The sequence below is a fragment of the Somniosus microcephalus genome, chromosome 9 (assembly GCF_052327205.1).
Source record: "Somniosus microcephalus isolate GS21.2 chromosome 9, FLI_Smic_1.0, whole genome shotgun sequence".
In the NCBI taxonomy this organism is placed as follows: domain Eukaryota; kingdom Metazoa; phylum Chordata; class Chondrichthyes; order Squaliformes; family Somniosidae; genus Somniosus; species Somniosus microcephalus.
The window spans coordinates 25,928,313-25,949,913 of NC_140995.1; the positions used below are offsets into that span (position 1 = coordinate 25,928,313).

Consider the following 21,601-nt stretch of genomic DNA (forward strand, 5'->3'; position numbering starts at 1 on the left):
ACCAGCCATGCTGCAGCCACTGGGGTGGCACTGCATGACATCAGTAGGATAGGCAAAGACACACGCAAGACAGCCACTAAGGGAATGTATAAGGGTGATGAGTTGATTTCTTGATGTCATATTGGATGGATAGATGTATAAAGTTGGATTGGAAAGTTTGCTTTGTGGTGGCTTTTATTTCAGCATTGTGGCCAAGAGGACGCTGTGATGGTTTGTAACAGAGGAACGATAAGGTGTTGGACTAATGTTCAAAGGGGAATTGGGGTTGTGTTCACTAGTACCGCAGGTGCATTATTCCATCCCGGATATCCTGGCCAGAAAGGGGCTGTCTGGGATGCATCCTTCCTTCTGCTTCCTCCTCTTCTGCATCTTCCTCTTCTGCTTCCTCCTCTTCTGCATCTTCCTCTTCTGCATCTTCCTCTTCTGCATCTTCCTCTTCTGCGTCTTCCTCTTCTGCGTCTTCCTCTTCCCTCTGTGAACGGATGCTGTAGGTCTGAAATAAAACGATAAAATGCTAAAAATACTCAGCTGGTCAGGCAGCATCTTGACTTAAGACATGAACTCTGTTTCTCTCTCCACGGATGTAGCGTGACCTGCTGAGTATTTCCAGCATATTCTGTCTTCTCAAAGGCCTTCATTTACCATCTGAGGCCTTACAAGCATCCAGCAGCAACCCTTGCACACTTGAAAAAACTTTTAACATGTATTGCACCAAGCCACTACTTCAATAAAAAAAAATTAAAATCCAGTCCAAAAGCTTAAATTCAAACTTACCTGAAAGATATGTGTATCCCATTTAGAAGTGCTGACAGTGTCTAATTCAGTCAGCTGCACGCACACTTTTCAGAGCAAGCTTAGGACCTAGCGTTAGCGCTAAGGTTGAAGTTCGCAGAACGTGATGTCACGCTCTCGATATTTACATCTCCAGGGCTAGCGCTGCTATTGACAGCACTAAGGCCCTCACCAAAAATGGTGCCCATTGATTCCTGCACCAGGGAAGGGTGTTAGAGCGGCGGTTGCCATTTTCCGCCAGGATAGCGGCGCTAACATGCAGCAATAAGGTAGGGAATTTCTGGGCCCATGCTTCTTGGGGGATGGGGGTGGGCACAAAGCGGCAATAAGGTAAGATGAGTGAAGAAATGACAAGTATGAGAGGTGCATTGGTATCTCTGTCGCTGCGCTGTTCTCACTTAAAATATTTCACTGCTCATTGATTTTTTTTATAAAGCCCTAACTTGTTACTATCTTATAATTGAACGTGCAATCTTAGTCTACAACTTTCTCTGCTACATCTAAGTGTAATAAATACAGCAATTTATTGGCACAAAGCACTGGGGGCTAGAAATTCATTATAGACCAGGAATGGGCGGTAAAATTAGAGAAGTTGGAGAATTAGCGGCAGGCGCTAATGCTTTAGACTGCATGCAAAATTCATGCTCACTGCTCAAAGAAATAATTGGAGCACTAATTCAAGTCTTTAAGCCCAAGCTCATTGGTGTTACACTCAAAGGGTGGACCAATATCAGGTGCAGTTTAATCGCAATTCATGATTGCCACAGGCTTTTTTCAGTTCTTAAAGGGGAGGTTCATTGATGCTGCAGAACCTCATTCTCAGCATTGCTCTCTGTGCAGCAGCCTCAGCAAGCAGCAGCAGGTCAAGGGGAAGGAGCCAGTGGACTGAAGCAGCTGTGCTCATGGCAGATCCATGCCCCAAGGAGAGAGCCCGCAGATTCAGCGAACAAGCATTGGAGGTGTTGGTGTTCGTTGTGGAGAAACGGAGGACTGTGCTCTACCTGGCAAGTGGCAGGAGGCTCTTGCTGCAAGTATTCTGCACCATGTGAAGGGAGGTAGCACAGCACATCTCGGGCAGCACTGTGGTCCCCAGGACCTACAGACAGTGCAGGAAGAAATTTAACGACCTCACTCGGGGGGTCAGGGTGAGTGAAAGCTTCAACAAATGCTACATACCAGCATCTGTACCACAATCTTCACACACTGTCCAAAGCACCACATCTCCAGCATTCACCCACCAACAATCTCTACATACCAACACTTACATCCACATCTCACACCTTGCACACAATGAGAGCTATTTAACTATGGCAGGAACATTACCCAAACACATTGTTCCACACTCACTCACACACTTTCCTTTCTCTTGCAGGCCTAGGTGGCTCACAACAGGAGGGAACAGGACCGCACAGGCGGGGGACAAGCCAACACCCAACCACTGTCTGAGCTGGAGAATAGAGTGCTGCAGATTATTGGCCGCCAGGTGGTGGGCGCCGTGGCCACGGGCGATGTTGACCCCCTTGGGGACAACAACAGTATGTCCATCCCTACTCCTTCTTCTCACATCCCACTTCCCCCTCACCCCATAAGCATTTCGCACTTTCCAGCTAATCATGCTGTCTCCATGCATTTCTCCCTTCCTGCCCCCCTCCCTTCACCTTAATCTGACTCTTGTGCCTTTATGCTTTCAGATAATCAGCAAGCACCGGAGTAGCCTGTGCCTGAGAGCACCATAGAGAGCGAGGCAGGAGAAGAGGAGGAGGAAGAAGACACCGCATCACTGCATGTCTCACCCGTAGGCACCAGCTCAGATACTGGCACTATGTGTTATTTGGAGGCTATTATAGTAGCGGGATTTGCACAGGGTGAGGCACCGGGGACGAGCAGGCTGCAGCAAGGCCAGGGGGAAAGGTTAGCTTGGGGGCCAGCTCCCCAGAGGGCGAGTTCGTGTGCGAGTTCTGCTGCACAGGACTCAGATGGGGAGGCCTTTAGAAGAAGGGTGTTGGGCATGCACACGGAGCTGATTGGTGCAATGGCAAGGGTGCATGAGAATCTCTCGGCAATGGTAAGGAGCATGGAGGAGTCCGCCTCCAATATTGCACAAGGCTCTGAGCACACCATGGAGCCCATCATTTCCAGTCTGCAAAGGATGGTAGACTCCTAGAGAGACTGTGGCAACCCAGACCTGATGCTGTGTGTGATGGGTGATCTGGCAGTTTCCACTGCAGCACAGGCGGAAGCGATGGAACATTTTAGTGCTGTGATGGAGTTTATGCTTGATGGCATCCAAACTCAGACTGCTCTCATGCAGTCTCAGCTTGATGCCACGCAAACTCTGACTGTTGCAATCGAGGCTGGGTCTACCACCGTTGACCAGGGCTTTCACGGTGTTGCAACAGACCAGCAATCTGTGCTCCAGCAGATCACTAGGGATACTGAGGTGTTGCCCCAGGGGTGTGGCAGTGGGTCAGTGGAGCAGGAACCTGCTGCCCTCTCTCAGGATGACAACATTCCTGCTCCCATCACTGCCATTCTGCCATTGCCTTTGTCGCTGCCTGTCATCCAGCCAGCCCAGACTGCTGCCCTCCATGCTGAGGTGGTGCAGTCTACAGCCGGGCCTTCTAGGCCCAGAGCTGGAGAATGGCATCCTGCAAGGCCATCTAAAGTCTCCCGCATGGACACTCAGCAGCTTTCCACCAGCCCTGCTGCAGCCACTGGGCCAACACTTCATAGGAGCACGAGAGTAGGAAAAGGCACAGTAACGAGAGGCACTAAGGGATTGCACAAGGGTGAATTGTTAATATTTTGTTGTAAATATGTGTTCACTGATTTTTGATAAATTTATTAATTCAGTTTGGATTCTTTTGTGGTGTGTCTCATTTCAGCTTTGTGCTGTAATATGGCCTGCAACAGGGATGGAATGATGGGGATGTGGTGAGCAACGGGGATCTGGGGTTTAATTCATTCGAACAGCAGTCTGATGAGGCGATCATGGACCGACCTTCCGGAGGTCCAATTGAGTGGCTACCTCCTCCCTCGCTCCTGTTCCTCTTCCTCCTCATCGTCTTCCTCATCATCCTCCTCATCCTCTTCCACTCCCTCTTCCTCCTCCTGAGGTGGTCCCACAATCTCTGGTGACAAGGGCTGGGCCCTCATGATGGCCAAGTTGTGGAGCATGCAGCAGACCCCCACAAAATGGGACACCCACTCAGCCCAGTACTGGAGAGCTCCTCCCGAGCGGTCAAGGCAGCAGAACTGTTGCTTCAGCAGGCCGATGGTCTACTCGATGATGTTCCTGGTGGCAGCATGGCTCTCATTATGTGAGTGCTGGGCCGGAGTGTTGGGGTTGTGGAGGGGAGGCATGAGCCAGGTGGAGAGTGGATAGCCCTTGTCTCCAACCAGCCAGCTGTGAACTTGACGTGGTGGCTAGAAGAGTTCTGGCACACCGGTCTGGCACAGAATGAAGGCACCATGGCTGCTGCCAGGATAGCAGGCATTGACATTGAAGATTCACTGTCTGTGGTCGCACACCAACTGCACATTGAGAGAGTGGTAGCCTTTGCGGTTACAGAAGATGTCAGGATTGTTATGCGATGCCCGCAATGCCAAGTGGGTGCAGTCATTGGTGCCCTGCACCATGGGGAATCCTGCTATCCTGGCAAAGCCACATGCATGCTTGTCCTGCTTCTCTCTGGTGATGGGGAAGGAAATGTAGTCCCTTCTCCTACTGTAGAGAGCCTCTGTGACCTCCCAGATGCAGCGATGGATGGCAAACTGCGAGATGTTAGCTATGTCTCCTGTTGCAGACTGGAAGGATCCACTGGCAAAGAAATTGAGGTCGATGATGACCTTGACTGCCACTGAGAGCCGTGGTCACCCTGATCTGAGACTGTAGATCTGGTTGCAGGAGGTGGCAGAGTTCTGTGACCACATCCTTGGTGAAGTGGAGCCTTCTAATAGACTGCTCCTCACTTAATTGGAGGTGGGAAAAGTGCTCTCGGAATACCCTCGGAGGGTAAGGCCTCCTGTTGAGAGCACTGATGGCCCTCCTCCTTCCTCTGGCCACATGTTCCAGTCTTTCTCACTACTTCCACTCCCTCTGCCATAGATCCTGGAGTGTGAGGTCGACTGCTAGTACAGCCCCATTAATGTAAGGAAGTGCAGCAGTTTAATTTTTTAAAGAATAAATGTAACTACTTTTCAGTTGCCACAACACTCCTGATACTAAATAATGTTGAAATTATGGAATGAGACTGTTGGACTATGTGAAACTGACAAAAAGCACTGAAACTCCACTAATCTACAGCTGTGACTCATTACTGATGATCCCTTTAAATAATATCCCTGGAGCCAGCTTCCTGGTGCTTCACGCCAGCTCTCCCTATCACTGTTTACTCCAGGTGCTAAAGTAGGTGGCAACAATCAATTTCACAGATCAGGTGGCCAGTGAGCATTGCACACTCACTGATGTCACGATCCACCTGGCATTGAGGCTCCCGGCGCTAACTATTAGCAGTGGCGCTGTGGACAGGATGGGGGAGTAGGGGAGCAGAATTTGGTGTGCGCCATTGGATTCGCCTCGCCCTGGCGATAATACTTTAGGCCCCGTTAGCGCCATCTGCTGGGGCTAGCGGTTGGCACTAAGATACCGAATGATTCCCCCTGGGTGTTGTTTTATCCATAAAGGTCCCTACATTGTTTCATGGTGTGAGAGTTTGACATGCAGCCCTTAGGTAACCTCAATAATCTCGCCGAACCACGTTGAGAGCATATGGCGGTTCTGAGGGGAGTACTTGGGAGGAGGTTCTGGCTATCTATTCAGGGAGATGAGACTTGGAACGCTTTTCTGGCGACCTTGAGTAAATCACCACATTGACGACGGATCGAACTCGGCGAGTTTCTTGAACTGTAGCCGAAATAGTTTCCCCAAACAGTGACAGCAAACGACGCACGGCTCGCATCGACGTGCAACCTTTACGTTTGCATCGATGTAATCGTTATGCCAAACACGCGATCTGATTTCTCACTTTATTGTGTCACGCTCTCCCAAACTGCTACCACTCTGTAAATTGCACGGTGCCGCCTCTGGATGGCAGCAACGTTACACATTTGCTTTTTTTAAAAAAAACAATTTTTTTGCGCATTTTGTCAAACACGTAGCGAAAGTTTCCTGTTTCCCCTTTTTTCACTCTTTGAACTCACTCCCCTGTATAATCATTATTATGGAGTTGCAGCAATCATATCTGAGTCTTTCAGAACAATGGTGTCAGAAATATTCCAATGTTCCTGTGGATGTGGACTGTAAACGCAATTAAAATGTCAACAACTGTCCTTTCAGAACTGCACCTTGATGCACAAAGTGATATTCCGGGGACCCAATTCTCAGCAATTCAGAATTTATTCATAAAACGACTGAATAAATCACAAATCTGATGTACAAGACACCAATGTGCATTATCAATTCCCCATACCCAAGGTTCAGAAAGTTTGATTTCCCCCCTCCCCAATCTCTGTGATGATTGTCTCGCAGTGGGGTTTGTTTTAAACTTTTGAAATGTGGAGAATTGTATTAAAAATAGAGGTTGGCGTGGGAAGCGGTCTGTCCTACCGCGGGAGGGGCTTCCCCCGAGAAAGCCTTGGCATCGGTGGCAGGAAGCGTGGCGTGTGACTGGGGGGGTGGGGGGGGGAAGGAAAAAAAGTGTTGGTTTGTGTGAAACGGCGGCGGTGGGGCTGGGATGGTGTGAGTTTCGCTGTGGAAAGCCGTTTCCCCTGTGTCGTGAGAGATTGGTCGAGTCCAACTCGTTGGTGCTGGTGAGCCGGGCTCCGCTCCGCTCTGCTCTGCCTGTCTCTCTCTCTCTCTCTCTCTCTCACACACACACACACAGACACACACTTGTCTATCTACCGGTCGGGGGGTTTGCTCAGGACTGGGCTCCAGGATCTCTCCGAGACGTATTTGAAACCTTCTCTCTTCTGCTCTGGTCTCTCTCTCTCTCTCTCTCGATATTATTATATATATATATATATATCCTCTCTCCCCCAACCCAACCCCCCCCCCCCCCCATTATATGCCAGCGAATCGCGAGAAGCCCTGGCATCCCCAGTATGGTCCGAGCGGTGCCGCCGTGTGAACCTGGATCCGTATGTGTTGAGATTACAGCCCTCAAACCTTCGGTGTGCGGGCTCTTGGAGATGACGGCAGGGACAACACTGAGATATCTGCTGCTCTGCTGTCTCGGGCTGATGGTTGCAGCTGGCGGTAAGTTGCCGGTGATGTTCACACATGCTCGTCTCAGATTTAACAGGAAAGGAGGTAGTTTGTGTTTGTGTGTGTGTGTGTGTTATTTATATATATATATGTGTGTGTGTGTATCTGTCGGGTCCACTGTGAAAGCCAGCCGGTCAGTCTCAGCACCACCCCACTCTGTCTCACACCCTGATAACTGTACAATTCCTTCCACTGCACTTGACATTTCGTTGCTGCCTCTGAACTCCTCAAGTCAGTCCCACGCAGTTTATTTCTGAGCTCATCCCCAGCTGCAGGTTTGGAGCGGGCTGGGGATAGCAGCTGGAGCTGGGGATAGGAGCTGGGGTTAGGGTAGGAGCGGTGGCTTGGATTGGGAGCTGGAGCTGGAGCTGGGGTTGGGGTAGGAGCTGGGGTTAGGGTAGGAGCTGGGGCTGGGGTAGGAGCTGGGGTTAGAGCTGGAGCTGGGGTTGGGGTTGGGGTAGGAGCTGGGGTTAGGGTAGGAGCTGGGGCTGGGGTAGGAGCTGGGGCTGGGGTAGGAGCTGGGGTTAGAGCTGGAGCTGGGGTTGGGGTTGGGGTTAGAGCTGGAGCTGGGGTTGGGGTTGGGGTAGGAGCTGGGGTTAGGGTAGGAGCTGGGGCTGGGGTAGGAGCTGGGGTTAGAGCTGGGGCTGGGGTAGGAGCTGGGGTTAGAGCTGGAGCTGGGGTTGGGGTTGGGGTAGGAGCTGGGGTTAGGGTAGGAGCTGGGGTTAGGGTAGGAGCTGGGGCTGGGGTAGGAGCTGGGGTTAGAGCTGGAGCTGGGGTTGGGGTAGGAGCTAGGGTTGGGAGCTGGAGCTGGGGTTGGGGTTGGAGCTGGGGTTGGGGGCTGGAGCTGGGGTTGGGGGCTAGAGCTGGGGTTGGGGGCTAGAGCTGGGGTTGGGGTTGGGAGCTGGGGTTGGGGTTGGGGTTGGAACTGGGGTTGGGGGCTGGAGCTGGGGTTGGGGGTGGGGTTGGGGGCTAGAGCTGGGGTTGGGGTTGGGGGCTGGGGTTGGGGGTTGGAGCTGGGGCTGGAGCTGGGGTTGGGGTTGGGGCTGGAGCTGGGGTTGGGGTAGGAGCTGGGGCTGGGGTTGGGGCTGGGGTAGGTGCTGGGGTTAGAGCTGGGGCTGGGGTTGGGGTTAGAGCTGGGGCTGGGGTTGGGGCTGGGGTAGGTGCTGGGGTTAGAGCTAGGGTAGGTGCTGGGGTTGGGGTAGGAGCTGGGGTTAGAGCTGGGGTAGGTGCTGGGGCTGGGGCTGGGGTAGAGGCTGGGGTAGGAGCTGGGGTTGGGGTTGGGGTAGGAGCTGGGGTTGGGGTTGGGGCTGGGGTAGGAGCTGGGGTAGGAGCTGGGGTTGGGGTAGGAGCTGGGGTAGAGCTGGGGCTGGGGCTGGGGTAGGAGCTGGGGTTGGGGTTGGGGTTGGGGGCTGAGGCTGGGGTAGAGCTGGGGCTGGGACTAGGGGCTGGAGGTGGAGCTGGGGTTAGAGCTGGGGCTGGGGGTGAGGGCTGGGGTTGGGGGCTGGGGTAGGAGCTGGGGTTGGGGTTAGAGCTGGGGTTAGAGCTGGGGTTGGGGTTGGGGGCTGGAGCTGGGGCTGGGGTTGGGGTTAGAGCTGGGGTAGAGCTGCGGCTGGAGCTGGGGTTGGGGTTAGAGCTGGGGTTGGGGTAGGAGCTGGGGTTGGGGTAGGAGCTGGGGTTGGGGTTAGAGCTGGGGTTGGAGCTGGGGCTGGAGGTGGAGCTGGGGTAGAGCTGGGGCTGGGGGTAGGAGCGGGGCAGAGGTAAACATTGTGAATAGCAAGCCCCCGAAATGAAATAACAGTCCGTTCATTAACTGGAGTCAGGCGGGACGAGTACTTTGATCTGTGTTGGACATTATACCGCGCTGCTCTATTTATAAATGAATGGATACCGCAACTTTCTACTTTATTGCTGTAATATTAATATATCTATATATGATGATGACATCTGATTTGTTTTGTATTTCCGCCTCTCTCACTCTGTCTCTCTATGGGGAGCCGGTGAGAGAAGATATGGAGAAAGCCCGCGGTTTATAGATATCGGCTGAATTTCAAACGCGAAGTGAATCTTATCATCCGCTCCTCATTGCCACCGAGCCCAGAGCTCGCCATTCACCATTTCGCTTTAATGCTTAAATGGCCGATTACAGTGAAGGGGATTGAATGTTGGTTTTTTTAAGAGCCTGTGCTCAGAAAGTCATGCAGGTGTGTTAATGTCCGCATGGATGTCTGTTCCAGTGAGGTTGGGGGGTCTTGGCGAGTCTGGCGCCGAGCTTCTCTTGAAATCTGTCTTTCCTGGTTGTCAGGTAGCTGTGATACTTGGTGCGTTTTAGTCCATCTCCTTTTTTGGAGAGAGGGGAGGGGATTTGGGTTGGGCGTGCGCTCCATTGCGTTGAGTTAAGTTTAGTTACATCTGATAAGGCCCCACCCCACCTCCCGAATACCAGGGCTAGAGTTGACCTTGTACTTATTCTGCTTTTCAAAATATTGAGTCACTCTTGCAATGAAATGGCGCTTTGAGCGGAATGAAGACATATTGCTGCTCTGCTCCTGACATGTGCACACAGAGAGGCTGGAGACTGCTTGACAGTGACTTCCAGCACACAGAGAGGCTGGAGACTGCTTGACAGTGACTTCCAGCACACAGAGAGGCTGGAGACTGCTTGACAGTGACTTCCAGCGCACAGAGAGAGGGAGACTGCTTGACAGTGACTTCCAGCACACACAGAGAGGGAGACTGCTTGACAGTGACTTCCAGCACACAGAGAGAGGGCGACTGCTTGACAGTGACTTCCAGCACACAGAGAGAGGGAGACTGCTTGACAGTGACTTCCAGCACACAGAGAGGCTGGAGACTGCTTGACAGTGACTTCCAGCACACAGAGAGGCTGGAGACTGCCTGACAGTGACTTCCAGCACACACAGAGAGGGAGAGCTGCTTGACAGTGACTTCCAGCACACAGAGAGGCTGGAGACTGCTTGACAGTGACTTCCAGCACACAGAGAGAGGCTGGAGACTGCTTGACAGTGACTTCCAGCACACACAGAGAGGCTGGAGACTGCTTGACAGTGACTTCCAGCACACAGCAGAGAGGGCGAGCTGCTGATCGGATCCCCGGGCTGCACTGGCAGAATTAGATGGACCGCGCAACACAATCCCAGCAATGGTTCGAGAAAAGGATCGGTTTCAGTTTTATTATGAACCGGCACAGGACAGACCTGCCGGCACAGGGAGACGTGGCCTTCCTTAACTCACCGGGGACAGGAGTATTTAAACAAGGGACAGTCCGGCCCGAGTCCGGCTTGAACCAGCGGCCGGGATAAGCAGGAGGCAAAACATGAGGATCTGCTGACAGTGTCTCGTCTTTTTTTCTTGCTTCACAACATTGTATTTCTCCCAGGTGGTGTTCCTGCTCAGAGTTCCGTGCCTGCTTTCACATACCTGAGTGTGTGTGTGTGTGTGTGAGAGAGGCTGTGAAGTGAGCTTGTGTCAGTCAACATGCGGTTGAATGTATGTCAGTGTGTGTGTGAGTGTGGAGTGTGTGTGAGTGTGGAGTGTGTGCACCATTGTGTGTGTGTGTGTGTGTTAGTGTGTGCACCATTGTGTGTGAGTGTGTGTGTGTGTTAGTGTGTGTACTGATGTGCCTCAATGAATCCGAGACTCAACGTTAACGGAGCAAAGCAAGGCTTTTATTAACTCAGAAAGTAATACACAGTGGAGAAGTGTCTCTCATCCAGAGATCTGCTGTACTGCCTGTGAGACACGCTGGGGCCTGCTTAAGTAGGGGCCAGGTATGGGCGGAGCCCTACACACAATACAATACAGGTAAGGAAATGAAACTGAAACTAAACTCCCCTGCTTGTCACAGTCACAAGCACAATCAAACACAGAGAATACAGAGTGCCTGATGAATGGCATATTTCATCACATTCACCCCTTCTACAGATTTAGTCTGTTCGGGGGTTTGATAGTCCTCTGTGACCGACGTAGCTGTTGTGGTGCCGCGGGTGTCGGCTGGGTGTACCCGGTGGCCTCCTGGGTCTCTGCCGGGGGCGCCGCCAGGGTTGTTGAAGGGGTAGTTGGTGGGGGCACCGTTGGTCGATGTTCTTCCGGGGGTGATGAAAGGATAGTGGGTGGGTAACAATTGCTGTGATCGTTGTTGCTGTTGTTGTCGTGGTTGTTGTCGTTACCGGCTGGGGCGACGTCTTTTATGGACACGGTGTCCTCCCTTCCGTCGGCGTGCCGGACATGCGCGTATTGGGGGTTGGCATGGAGTAGGTGCACTGACTCCACGAGAGGGTCCGTCTTGTGGCCCCTCACATGCCTTCGTACAAATACCGGACCTGGGGCGGAGAGCCATGACGGCATGGATACGCCTGAGGTGGATTTCCGGGGAAAAACAAACATTCGTTCATGAGGCGTGGCATTAGTGGCAGTACACAATAGCGACCGTATCGAATGGAGCACATCTGGGAGGACTTCCTGCCAGCGGGAGATAGGGAGGCCCTTGGTCCTTAGAGCTAGAGTGACTGCTTTCCATACTGTCCCGTTCTCTCGCTCCACTTGGCCGTTACCCTGGGGGTTGTAGCTGGTGGTACGGCTCGTGGCGATCCCCCTGGACAGCATGTACTGGCGTAACTCTTCACTCATGAAGGACGCCCCCCTATCCGTATGGATGTAGCTCGGCATACCGAACAGGCAGAACAGGCTGTTGAGGCATTTAATGACCGTGGCGCTGGTCATGTCTGGGCAGGGGAAGGCGAATGGGAAACGGGAGTATTCGTCCACAATGTTCAGGAAGTAAACATTGCGGTCGACTGACGGGAAGGGGCCCTTGAAATCTAAGCTGAGCTGCTCAAAGGGCCGTGTAGCTTTGATTAAGTGGGCTCTATCTGGGCGGTAGAACCGAGGCTTGCACTCAGCGCAAGTGCGGCAGTTCCTGGTCAGAGACCGAACTTCCTCAATCGAGTAGGGTAAGTTGCGGGACTTTATGAAGTGGAACAGCCGTGTGACCCCTGGGTGGCAGAGGTCGCTGTGGAGGGTCTGTAGCCAATCCCCGGTGGCGCTGGCACACATCCCTCGTGAGAGGGCGTCGGGGGCTTCGTTAAGGGCCCCTGGCCGGTAAATGATGTCATACTCGAAGGTGGAGAGCTCGATCCGCCACCTAAGAATCTTATCATTTTTAATCTTCCCCCTCTGTTTATTATTGAACATAAATGCTACCGACCGCTGGTCGGTAAGTAGGGTGAAGCGTTTGCCGGCTAGGTAGTGCCGCCAGTGGCGCACTGCCTCCACGATGGCTTGGGCCTCCTTTTCCACGGAGGAGTGTCTGATCTCGGGCCCTTGGAGGGTCCTCGAGAAGAAAGCTATGGGCCGCCCCGCCTGGTTGAGGGTGGCCGCCAAGGCAAAGTCAGACGCATCACTTTCCACTTGAAAGGGAGTGTTCTCGTCCACTGCCTGTAGCGTGGCCCGCTCAATATCCCGCTTAATGCTTTTGAAGGCGGCGTGGGCCTCAGCAGAGAGCGGAAAAGAGGATGCTTTCAAGAGGGGGCGGGCTTTGTCGGAGTAGTTGGGGACCCATTGGGCATAATAGGAAAATAACCCCAGGCACCTTTTCAGGGCTTTGGGAGTGTTGGGCAGGGGCAGCTCCCGTAGGGGGCGCAATCGGTCGGGGTCTGGTCCAATTTCCCCATTCTCCACCACGCTGCCTAGTATGCAGAGGCGCGTGGTGTTGAAAACGCACTTGTCCTCGTTGTAAGTGAGGTTGAGTTTTTGTGCGGTTTTCAGGAACCTCTCAAGGTTCGAGTCGTGATCCTGCTGGTTGTGACCGCAGATGGTGACGTTGTCGAGGTAGGGGAAGGTTGCCTGCAAGTGGTGGTCATCGACCATGCGGTCCATCTCCCTCTGGAAGACCGAGACCCCATTCGTCACCCCAAAGGGGACTCTGAGGAATTGGTAGAGGTGTCCGTTCGCCTCGAAGGCGGTGTACGGGCGGTCCTCTGGTCTGATAGGGAGCTGGTGGTACGCTGACTTGAGGTCGATGGTGGAGAACACCCGGTATTGGGCAATTTGGTTCACCATTTCTGATATGCGGGGTAGCGGGTAGGCGTCTAGTTGGGTGTACATGTTGATCGTTTGGCTATAGTCGATCACCATCTGTTTCTTCTCGCTACCCCTCACCACCACCACTTGGGCGCGCCACGGGCTGTTGCTGCGTTCAATAACGCGCTCCCTCAGCAGCCTGTCCACCTCGGTCGTGATAAACCGCCTGTCCTCCCAGCTGTACCTCCTGCTTTTGGTCGCTATTGGCCGGCAGTTGGGAGTAAGGTTCGCGAATAGCGAAGGCGGCTTTACCTTCAGGGTAGCCAGACCACACACTGTGAAGGGCGGCTGGGATCCACCGTAATTGAGCGTGATGCTTTGGTGGTGGCACTGGAAATCCAGGCCCAAGATCACGCTCGCACATAGACTCTTCATGATTAGTAATTTTAAATTATCGTATACAGTTCCGTTAACGGACAATTGTACTGCGCAGTAACCCATAATGGTCGATGTCTGGGTTTTATCAGCCATAGAGATGGTGCCCCGAGCAGGGACCACCGTTAGAGAGAGTTGTTGTGCTAGTCCAGGGTGGATAAAACTCTCCGTGCTTCCACTGTCAATTAAACATTTAACCCCGCACCCGTTTACCTCGATGTCCACCATTGATTTGGATAGCGGGTGCGGTCTGGTCTGGTCCACTGTGACCGATGCCACTGTAGGGCCCTGATCGAGACAAGATGGCGTCCACGCTGTCTGCTCACAAGATGGCGGACCCCACGAGGTCGGGCAAGATGGCATCCAAGATGGCCGCTCCCACGGCGCACATGCGGCTGTGGCGGGTTTTCCAGCGGGGTTCCCTCTGCACACCTTCCCGAAGTGCCCCTTCTTACCGCACTTAAAGCAAGTGGTGCCTTTTGCCGGGCACAGGTTTCTGGTGTGCTTCGGCTGCCCGCAGAAGTAGCAGTTGGGGCCCCGACGCGTCACGGCTGTCGTAGGGCTTCTGGGGGGAGAGCGGGGCCCCGACGGTGTCGGGCTGCCGGGCGGGGAAGATGCCTTCCAAGATGGCGGCGCCCTTGGTGCACACGTGGCAGCGTGGGTGGCGCGGGCTGAAGAGTAGGCGTCCGAGTTTCTCTGGGCCACATCTAGGGATCGCGCTGTGTCCACAGCCTGTTTCAGGTCCAATCCCGTTTTTTCCAGTAGTCTCTGCCGGATGTAAGTGAAGCTGAGGCCTGTGATAAAGGCATCACGAACAAGCTCGTCAGTGTACACTGCGGCTTTTACATCTTGGTACTTGCAGTCTTTGCCAAGCGTTTTCAGGGTGACTAGGGACTCATCCAGCGATTCCCCAGGTCGCTGTGTGCGAGTAGCGAGCAGATGCCTAGCGTACACCTCATTCGTAGGCTGCTGGTAATGCACCTTTAGGATGTCGCAGGCGGCCGGGTACGTGTCGGCGTCTTGGATGAGGGGGTAAACCCGGTGGCTTACCCAATTCCGCAGGATTCCGAGTTTCATACTTTCAGCGTCCGTAGCGTCTGTGATGGCTGCGGAATTGTCCAGGAAGAATTCCATACACTTAAACCAGTGTCCGAATCGTGCCGATGCGTCCAAAGCATGCGGGTCCAAATCCAAACGTTCGGGTTTCAAGAGTTGATCCATTGCGTTGAAAATTGAGTTAATAAAATTGATGTGCCTCAATGAATCTGAGACTCAACGTTAACGGAGCAAAGCAAGGCTTTTATTAACTCAGAAAGTAATACACAGTGGAGAAGTGTCTCTCATCCAGAGATCTGCTGTACTGCCTGTGAGACACGCTGGGGCCTGCTTAAGTAGGGGCCAGGTATGGGCAGAGCCCTACACACAATACAATACAGGTAAGGAAATGAAACTGAAACTAAACTCCCCTGCTTGTCACAGTCACAGGCACAATCAAACACAGAGAATACAGAGTGCCTGATGAATGGCATATTTCATCACATGTACTATTGTGTGTGAGTGTGTGTGTGTGTTACTGTGGAATGTGTGCACCATTGTGTGTGTATGTGTGTGGAGTGTGTGCACCATTGTGTGTCAGTGTGTGTGTTAGTGTGTGCACCATTGTGTGTGAGTGTGTGTGTTAGTGTGGAATGTGTGCACCATTGTGTGTGTGTGTGTGTGGAGTGTGTGCACCATTGTGTGTCAGCGTGTGTGTTAGTGTGTGCACCATTGTGTGTGAGTGTGTGTGTGTGTTAGTGTGGAGTGTGTGCACCATTGAGTGTGAGTGTGTGTGTGTGTTAGTGTGTGCACCATTGTGTGAGAGTGTGTGTGTGTGTTAGTGTGGAATGTGTGCACCATTGTGTGTGTGTGTGTGTTAGTGTGGAGTGTGTGCACCATTGAGTGTGAGTGTGTGTGTGTGTTAGTGTGTGCACCATTGTGTGAGAGTGTGTGTGTGTGTTAGTGTGGAATGTGTGCACCATTGTGTGTGAGTGTGTGTGTGTTAGTGTGGAATGTGTGCACCATTGTGTGTGTGTGTATGTGTTAGTGTGGAGTGTGTGCACCATTGAGTGTGAGTGTGTGTGTGTGTTAGTGTGTGCACCATTGTGTGTGAGTGTGTGTGTGTGTTAGTGTGGAATGTGTGCACCATTGTGTGTGTGTGTGTTAGTGTGGAGTGTGTGCACCATTGAGTGTGAGTGTGTGTGTGTGTTAGTGTGTGCACCATTGTGTGTGAGTGTGTGTGTGTTAGTGTGGAATGTGTGCACCATTGTGTGTGTGTGTTAGTGTGGAGTGTGCGCACCATTGAGTGTGAGTGTGTGCAAGAGTGTTAGTGTGGAGTGTGTGCACCATTGAGTCTGAGTGTGTGTGTGTGTTAGTGTGTGCACCATTGTGTGTGAGTGTGTGTGTGTGTTAGTGTGGAATGTGTGCACCATTGTGTGTGAGTGTGTGTGTGTGTTAGTGTGGAGTGTGTGCACCATTAAGTGTGAGTGTGTGCAAGAGTGTTAGTGTGGAGTGTTTGCACCATTGTGTGTGTGTGTGTGAAGGAGTGTTAGTGTGGAGTGTGTGCACCATTGTGTGTGTGAGTGTGTGCACCATTGTGTCTGTGTGTGTGTGCACCATTGTGTGTGTGTGTGTGTGCACCATTGTGTGTGTGAGTGTGTGCACCATTGTGTGTGTGTGTGTGTGTGCACCATTGTGTGTGTGAGTGTGTGCACCATTGTGTGTGTGTGTGTGAAGGAGTGTTAGTGTGGAGTGTGTGCACCATTGTGTGTGTGAGTGTGTGCACCATTGTGTGTGTGAGTGAGTGCACCATTGTGTGTGTGAGTGTGTGCACCATTGTGTGTGTGTGTGAAGGAGTGTTAGTGTGGAGTGTGTGCACCATTGTGTGTGTGAGTGTGTGCACCATTGTGTGTGTGTGTGCACCATTGTGTGTGTGTGTGCACCATTGTGTGTGTGTGTGTGTGTGTGTGCACCATTGTGTGTGTGTGTGTGCACCATTGTGTGTGTGAGTGTGTGTGCACCATTGTGTGTGTGAGTGTGTGCAGCATTGTGTGTGTGTGTGTGCACCATTGTGTGTGTGAGTGTGTGCACCATTGTGAGTGTGAGTGTGTGCAGGAGTGTTAGTGTGGAGTGTGTGCACCATTGTGTGTGTGTGTGTTTTTCTGGGGTTCGAGGGACAATTTGATTTTCTGGTCATTCCTGATGGTGCCGGAACATTGTGTAAACCATTGTGTAAACTGCTGCCGACTAAAGGCCAGGCCTTTGGTGGCTGAAGAAGTGTGAGTCCGTGGGCAGCAGGAGCTCTGTCCCACACGTCGCCGTCTACTTTACCCAGTCACAGAGCGCTGGGTCTCTGCACTCAGTGACAGACCCTGGGTCTACTTTACCCAGTCACAGAGCGCCGGGTCTCTGCACTCAGTGACAGACCCTGGGTCTACTTTACCCAGTCACAGAGCACCGGGTCTCTGCACTCAGTGACAGACCCTGGGTCTACTTTACCCAGTCACAGAGCGCCGGGTCTCTGCACTCAGTGACAGACCCTGGGTCTACTTTACCCAGTCACAGAGCGCCGTCTCTGCACTCAGTGACAGACCCTGGGTCTACTTTACCCAGTCACAGAGCGCCAGGTCTCTGCACTCAGTGACAGACCCTGGGTCTACTTTACCCAGTCACAGAGCACCGGGTCTCTGCACTCAGTGACAGACCCTGGGTCTACTTTACCCAGTCACAGAGCGCCAGGTCTCTACACTCAGTGACAGACCCTGGGTCTACTTTACCCAGTCACAGAGCGCCGGGTCTCTGCACTCAGTGACAGACCCTGGGTCTACTTTACCCAGTCACAGAGCGCCGGGTCTCTACACTCAGTGACAGACCCTGGGTCTACTTTACCCAGTCACAGAGCGCTGGGTCTCTGCACTCAGTGACAGACACTGGGTTTACTTTACCCAGTCACAGAGCGCCGGGTCTCTGCACTCAGTGACAGACCCTGGGTCTACTTTACCCAGTCACAGAGCGCCGGGTCTCTGCACTCAGTGACAGAGCCTGGGTCTACTTTACCCAGTCACAGAGCGCCGGGTCTCTACACTCAGTGACAGACCCTGGGTCTACTTTACCCAGTCACAGAGCGCCGGGTCTCTACACTCAGTGACAGACCCTGGGTCTACTTTATCCAGTCACAGAGCGCCGGGTCTCTACACTCAGTGACAGACCCTGGGTCTACTTTACCCATTCACAGAGCGCCGGGTCTCTTTCCACTGGGCACAGGGCTGTAGATTTGCACCGGGCATGGACAGGAGCTCTGGCTGCCCGGGCAGCGGGTTTGTTGGTTCCGCTATCCTGCAAAGTAAATATTTACTTGAGCATAGGCACACACTCACACTCACATTTTTATATACCCACACACTTATACATGCACACTCACACTTTTACACACACACTTATACATACACACACTCCACACTTATACATACACACACTCCACACTTATACATACACACTTATCACACACGCACACTATACATACTCAGAGATACACACACTCACTGCCTCTCATACACACATATTCAGTCTCACACTCACACACACACACACAAATAGTCTCATACGGACACTGTTGCACATTCACTCACTCTCGCACTCACACACACTCACACTCACTCTCGCACTCACATGAATATTAGTCAATATTAAAACGCTTTCAGGTTTGCGGGAACACGCTGTTCCACGGTCAAACAACCCCAAGGGACGGGGAATACCAGACGGAGCAAAGGATGCCACGGGCGGGGGAATCAGATGCCCAAGAGGTGGCTCCACCACTATAATGAAGGGTCAGCAGCCAGCTATTAGCCGAGAGGGTCCGGGCAGTGTCGGGTGCTGCCCTGTGAAGCGCGGATCTGTGTCGGATCCTCGGCAATGTCATCCGGTGGGAAATCTTGAGACCGAGCGTGGCCGGATCACAGTGAGCACTGAATGTGGGGAATGGTCTGGTTTGGGGCGATGGCATGCGGCTTGTAAAAGGACGGAAAGCTGCACAATCACCTCGGCGACCAAGCGCGAAGTGTCCACTGAACATGTTCTTGAAGGGTCGCGCTTACTCCCTTATAGATAGAAGATCATTCTCACAAAATCACCGCCCCCCTCCCTCACCACACACAGATCCCTGAAACCCATTCTCACACACGCAGCCCCCCCCCCCACAGATTCCCCAAAACCCATTCTCACACACTCAACCCCCCACAGACCCCCAAAATCCACTCTCACACACTCAGCCCCCCACAGACCCCCAAAACCCATTCTCGCACACTCAGCCCCCCACAGACCCCCAAAACCCATTCTCGCACACTCAGCCCCCCACAGACCCCCAAAACCCATTCTCACACACTCAGCCCCCCACAGACCCCCAAAACCCATTCTCGCACACTCAGCCCCCCACAGACCCCCAAAACCCATTCTCGCACACTCAGCCCCCCACAGACCCCCAAATCCCATTCTCACACACTCAGCCCCCCACAGATTCCCCAAAACCCATTCTCACACACTCAGCCCCCCACAGACCCCCAAATCCCATTCTCACACACTCAGCCCCCCACAGACCCCCAAAACCCATTCTCACACACTCAGACCCCCACAGACCCCCAAAACCCATTCTCGCACACTCAGCCCCCCACAGACCCCCAAATCCCATTCTCACACACTCAGCCCCCCACAGACCCCCAAATCCCATTCTCACACACTCAGCCCCCCACAGACCCCCAAAACCCATTCTCGCACACTCAGACCCCCACAGACCCCCAAAACCCATTCTCGCACACTCAGCCCCCCACAGATCCCCAAAACCCATTCTCACACACTCAGCCCCCCACAGACCCCCAAAACCCATTCTCGCACACTCAGCCCCCCACAGACCCCCAAAACCCATTCTCGCACACTCAGCCCCCCACAGACCCCCAAAACCCATTCTCACACACTCAGCCCCCCACAGACCCTCAAAACCCATTCTCGCACACTCAGCCCCCCACAGACCCCCAAAACCCATTCTCGCACACTCAACCCCCCACAGATCCCCAAAACCCATTCTCACACACTCAGCCCCCCACAGATCCCCAAAACCCATTCTCACACACTCAGCCCCCCACAGACCCCCAAAACCCATTCTCACACACTCAGCCCCCCACAGATCCCCAAAACCCATTCTCACACACTCAGCCCCCCACAGACCCCCAAAACCCATTCTCGCACACTCAGCCCCCCACAGATCCCCAAAACCCATTCTCACACTCTCAGCCCCCCCACAGACCCCCAAAACCCATTCTCGCACACTCAGCCCCCCACAGATCCCCAAAACCCATTCTCACACACTCAGCCCCCCACAGACCCCCAAAACCCATTCTCACACACTCAGCCCCCCACAGATCCCCAAAACCCATTCTCACACACTCAGCCCCCCACAGACCCCCAAAACCCATTCTCGCACACTCAGCCCCCCACAGATCCCCAAAACCCATTCTCACACTCTCAGCCCCCCCACAGACCCCCAAAACCCATTCTCGCACACTCAGCCCCCCACAGATCCCCAAAACCCATTCTCACACACTCAGCCCCCCACAGACCCCCAAAACCCATTCTCACACACTCAGCCCCCCACAGATCCCCAAAACCCATTCTCACACACTCAGCCCCCCACAGACCCCCAAAACCCATTCTCACACACTCAGCCCCCCACAGACCCCCAAAACCCATTCTCGCACACTCAGCCCCCACAGACCCCCAAAACCCATTCTCACACACTCAGCCCCCCACAGATCCCCAAAACCCATTCTCACACACTCAGCCCCCCCACAAATCCCCCAAACCCATTCTCACACACTCAGCCCCCCCACAGATCCCCAAAACCCATTCTCACACACTCAGCCCCCCACAGATCCCCAAAACCCATTCTCACACACTCAGCCCCCCCCCACAAATCCCCAAAACCCATTCTCACACACTCAGCCCCCCCACAGACCCCCAAAACCCATTCTCACACACTCAGCCCCCCCACAGATCCCCCAAAACCCATTCTCACACACTCAGCCCCCCCACAGATCCCCAAAACCCATTCTCACACACTCAGCCCCCCCACAAATCCCCAAAACCCATTCTCACACACTCAGCCCCCCCACAGATCCCCCAAAACCCATTCTCACACACTCAGCCCCCCCACAGATCCCCAAAACCCATTCTCACACACTCAGCCCCCCCACAGATCCCCCAAAACCCATTCTCACACACTCAGCCCCCCCACAGATCCCCAAAACCCATTCTCACACACTCAGCCCCCCCACAGATCCCCAAAACCCATTCTCACACACTCAGACCCCACCCCACAGATCCCCCAAACCCATTCTCACACACTCAGCCCCCCACCCCACAGATCCCTAAAACCCACTGCTTTATACAGGAAGCACAGACTCAGAGTAGAAGCAGGTCATTGTTTTTTCCCGGGGCAGCTTATCTCCGGATGGTCAATGGTCAGATACACACAGCTCAACCTCCCTCTCATGGTGAAACCCCCACCCTCCCAACCCGTATGGCTCTGCTAATTATGGGGGAGGGGGAAGGGTCTGAAATTCCCGTCTCCTGGAAGCTATCTGCAGGATTCAGATATAAAACATCTTCACATCTGCTGCCTGGAGTTGGCCGGCGAGGGAAGCTCCCCTTCCTTGGGGCACAGCCTGGGAATGTGCTTCGTCCGTCTTTCGGTTTATTAATCCCTGGCTCGGGTCGCTGGAGATCAGTAGTCTGGAGAATGACTGGTCGGGGCGAATGTATATATATAGTGAATCAAATCTACAATTATACAGAATTACATCTAGTCGGGGCGAATTATCTATGGGAAAAATGGCTGATCGGGGCGAATTTCCTAAGGGATGATATAGTTATGACTAATCAAAGTGAATTATTTATATATATATAGTGACTGGGCAAAATAAATATGGGACAATAGTGGGTCGTGGTGCATTTTGATCAGACAGGGTGGATGAAAGGTGTAAG

General features: G+C 53.2%; 1 protein-coding gene across 1 annotated transcript in view; it reads left to right on the forward strand.

The window, feature by feature from the left end:
* Positions 1-6,553: 6,553 nt before the first annotated feature.
* The window catches only part of csmd1a (CUB and Sushi multiple domains 1a), a 717,376-nt gene continuing 702,328 nt past the window's right edge, over positions 6,554-21,601 (forward strand). Inside the window, exon 1 of the mRNA XM_085997430.1 lies at positions 6,554-7,051. Within this exon, the coding sequence (XP_085853556.1) occupies positions 6,898-7,051 (154 nt within the window). The 5' untranslated portion in view covers positions 6,554-6,897. The remainder of the gene's footprint in view (positions 7,052-21,601) is intronic.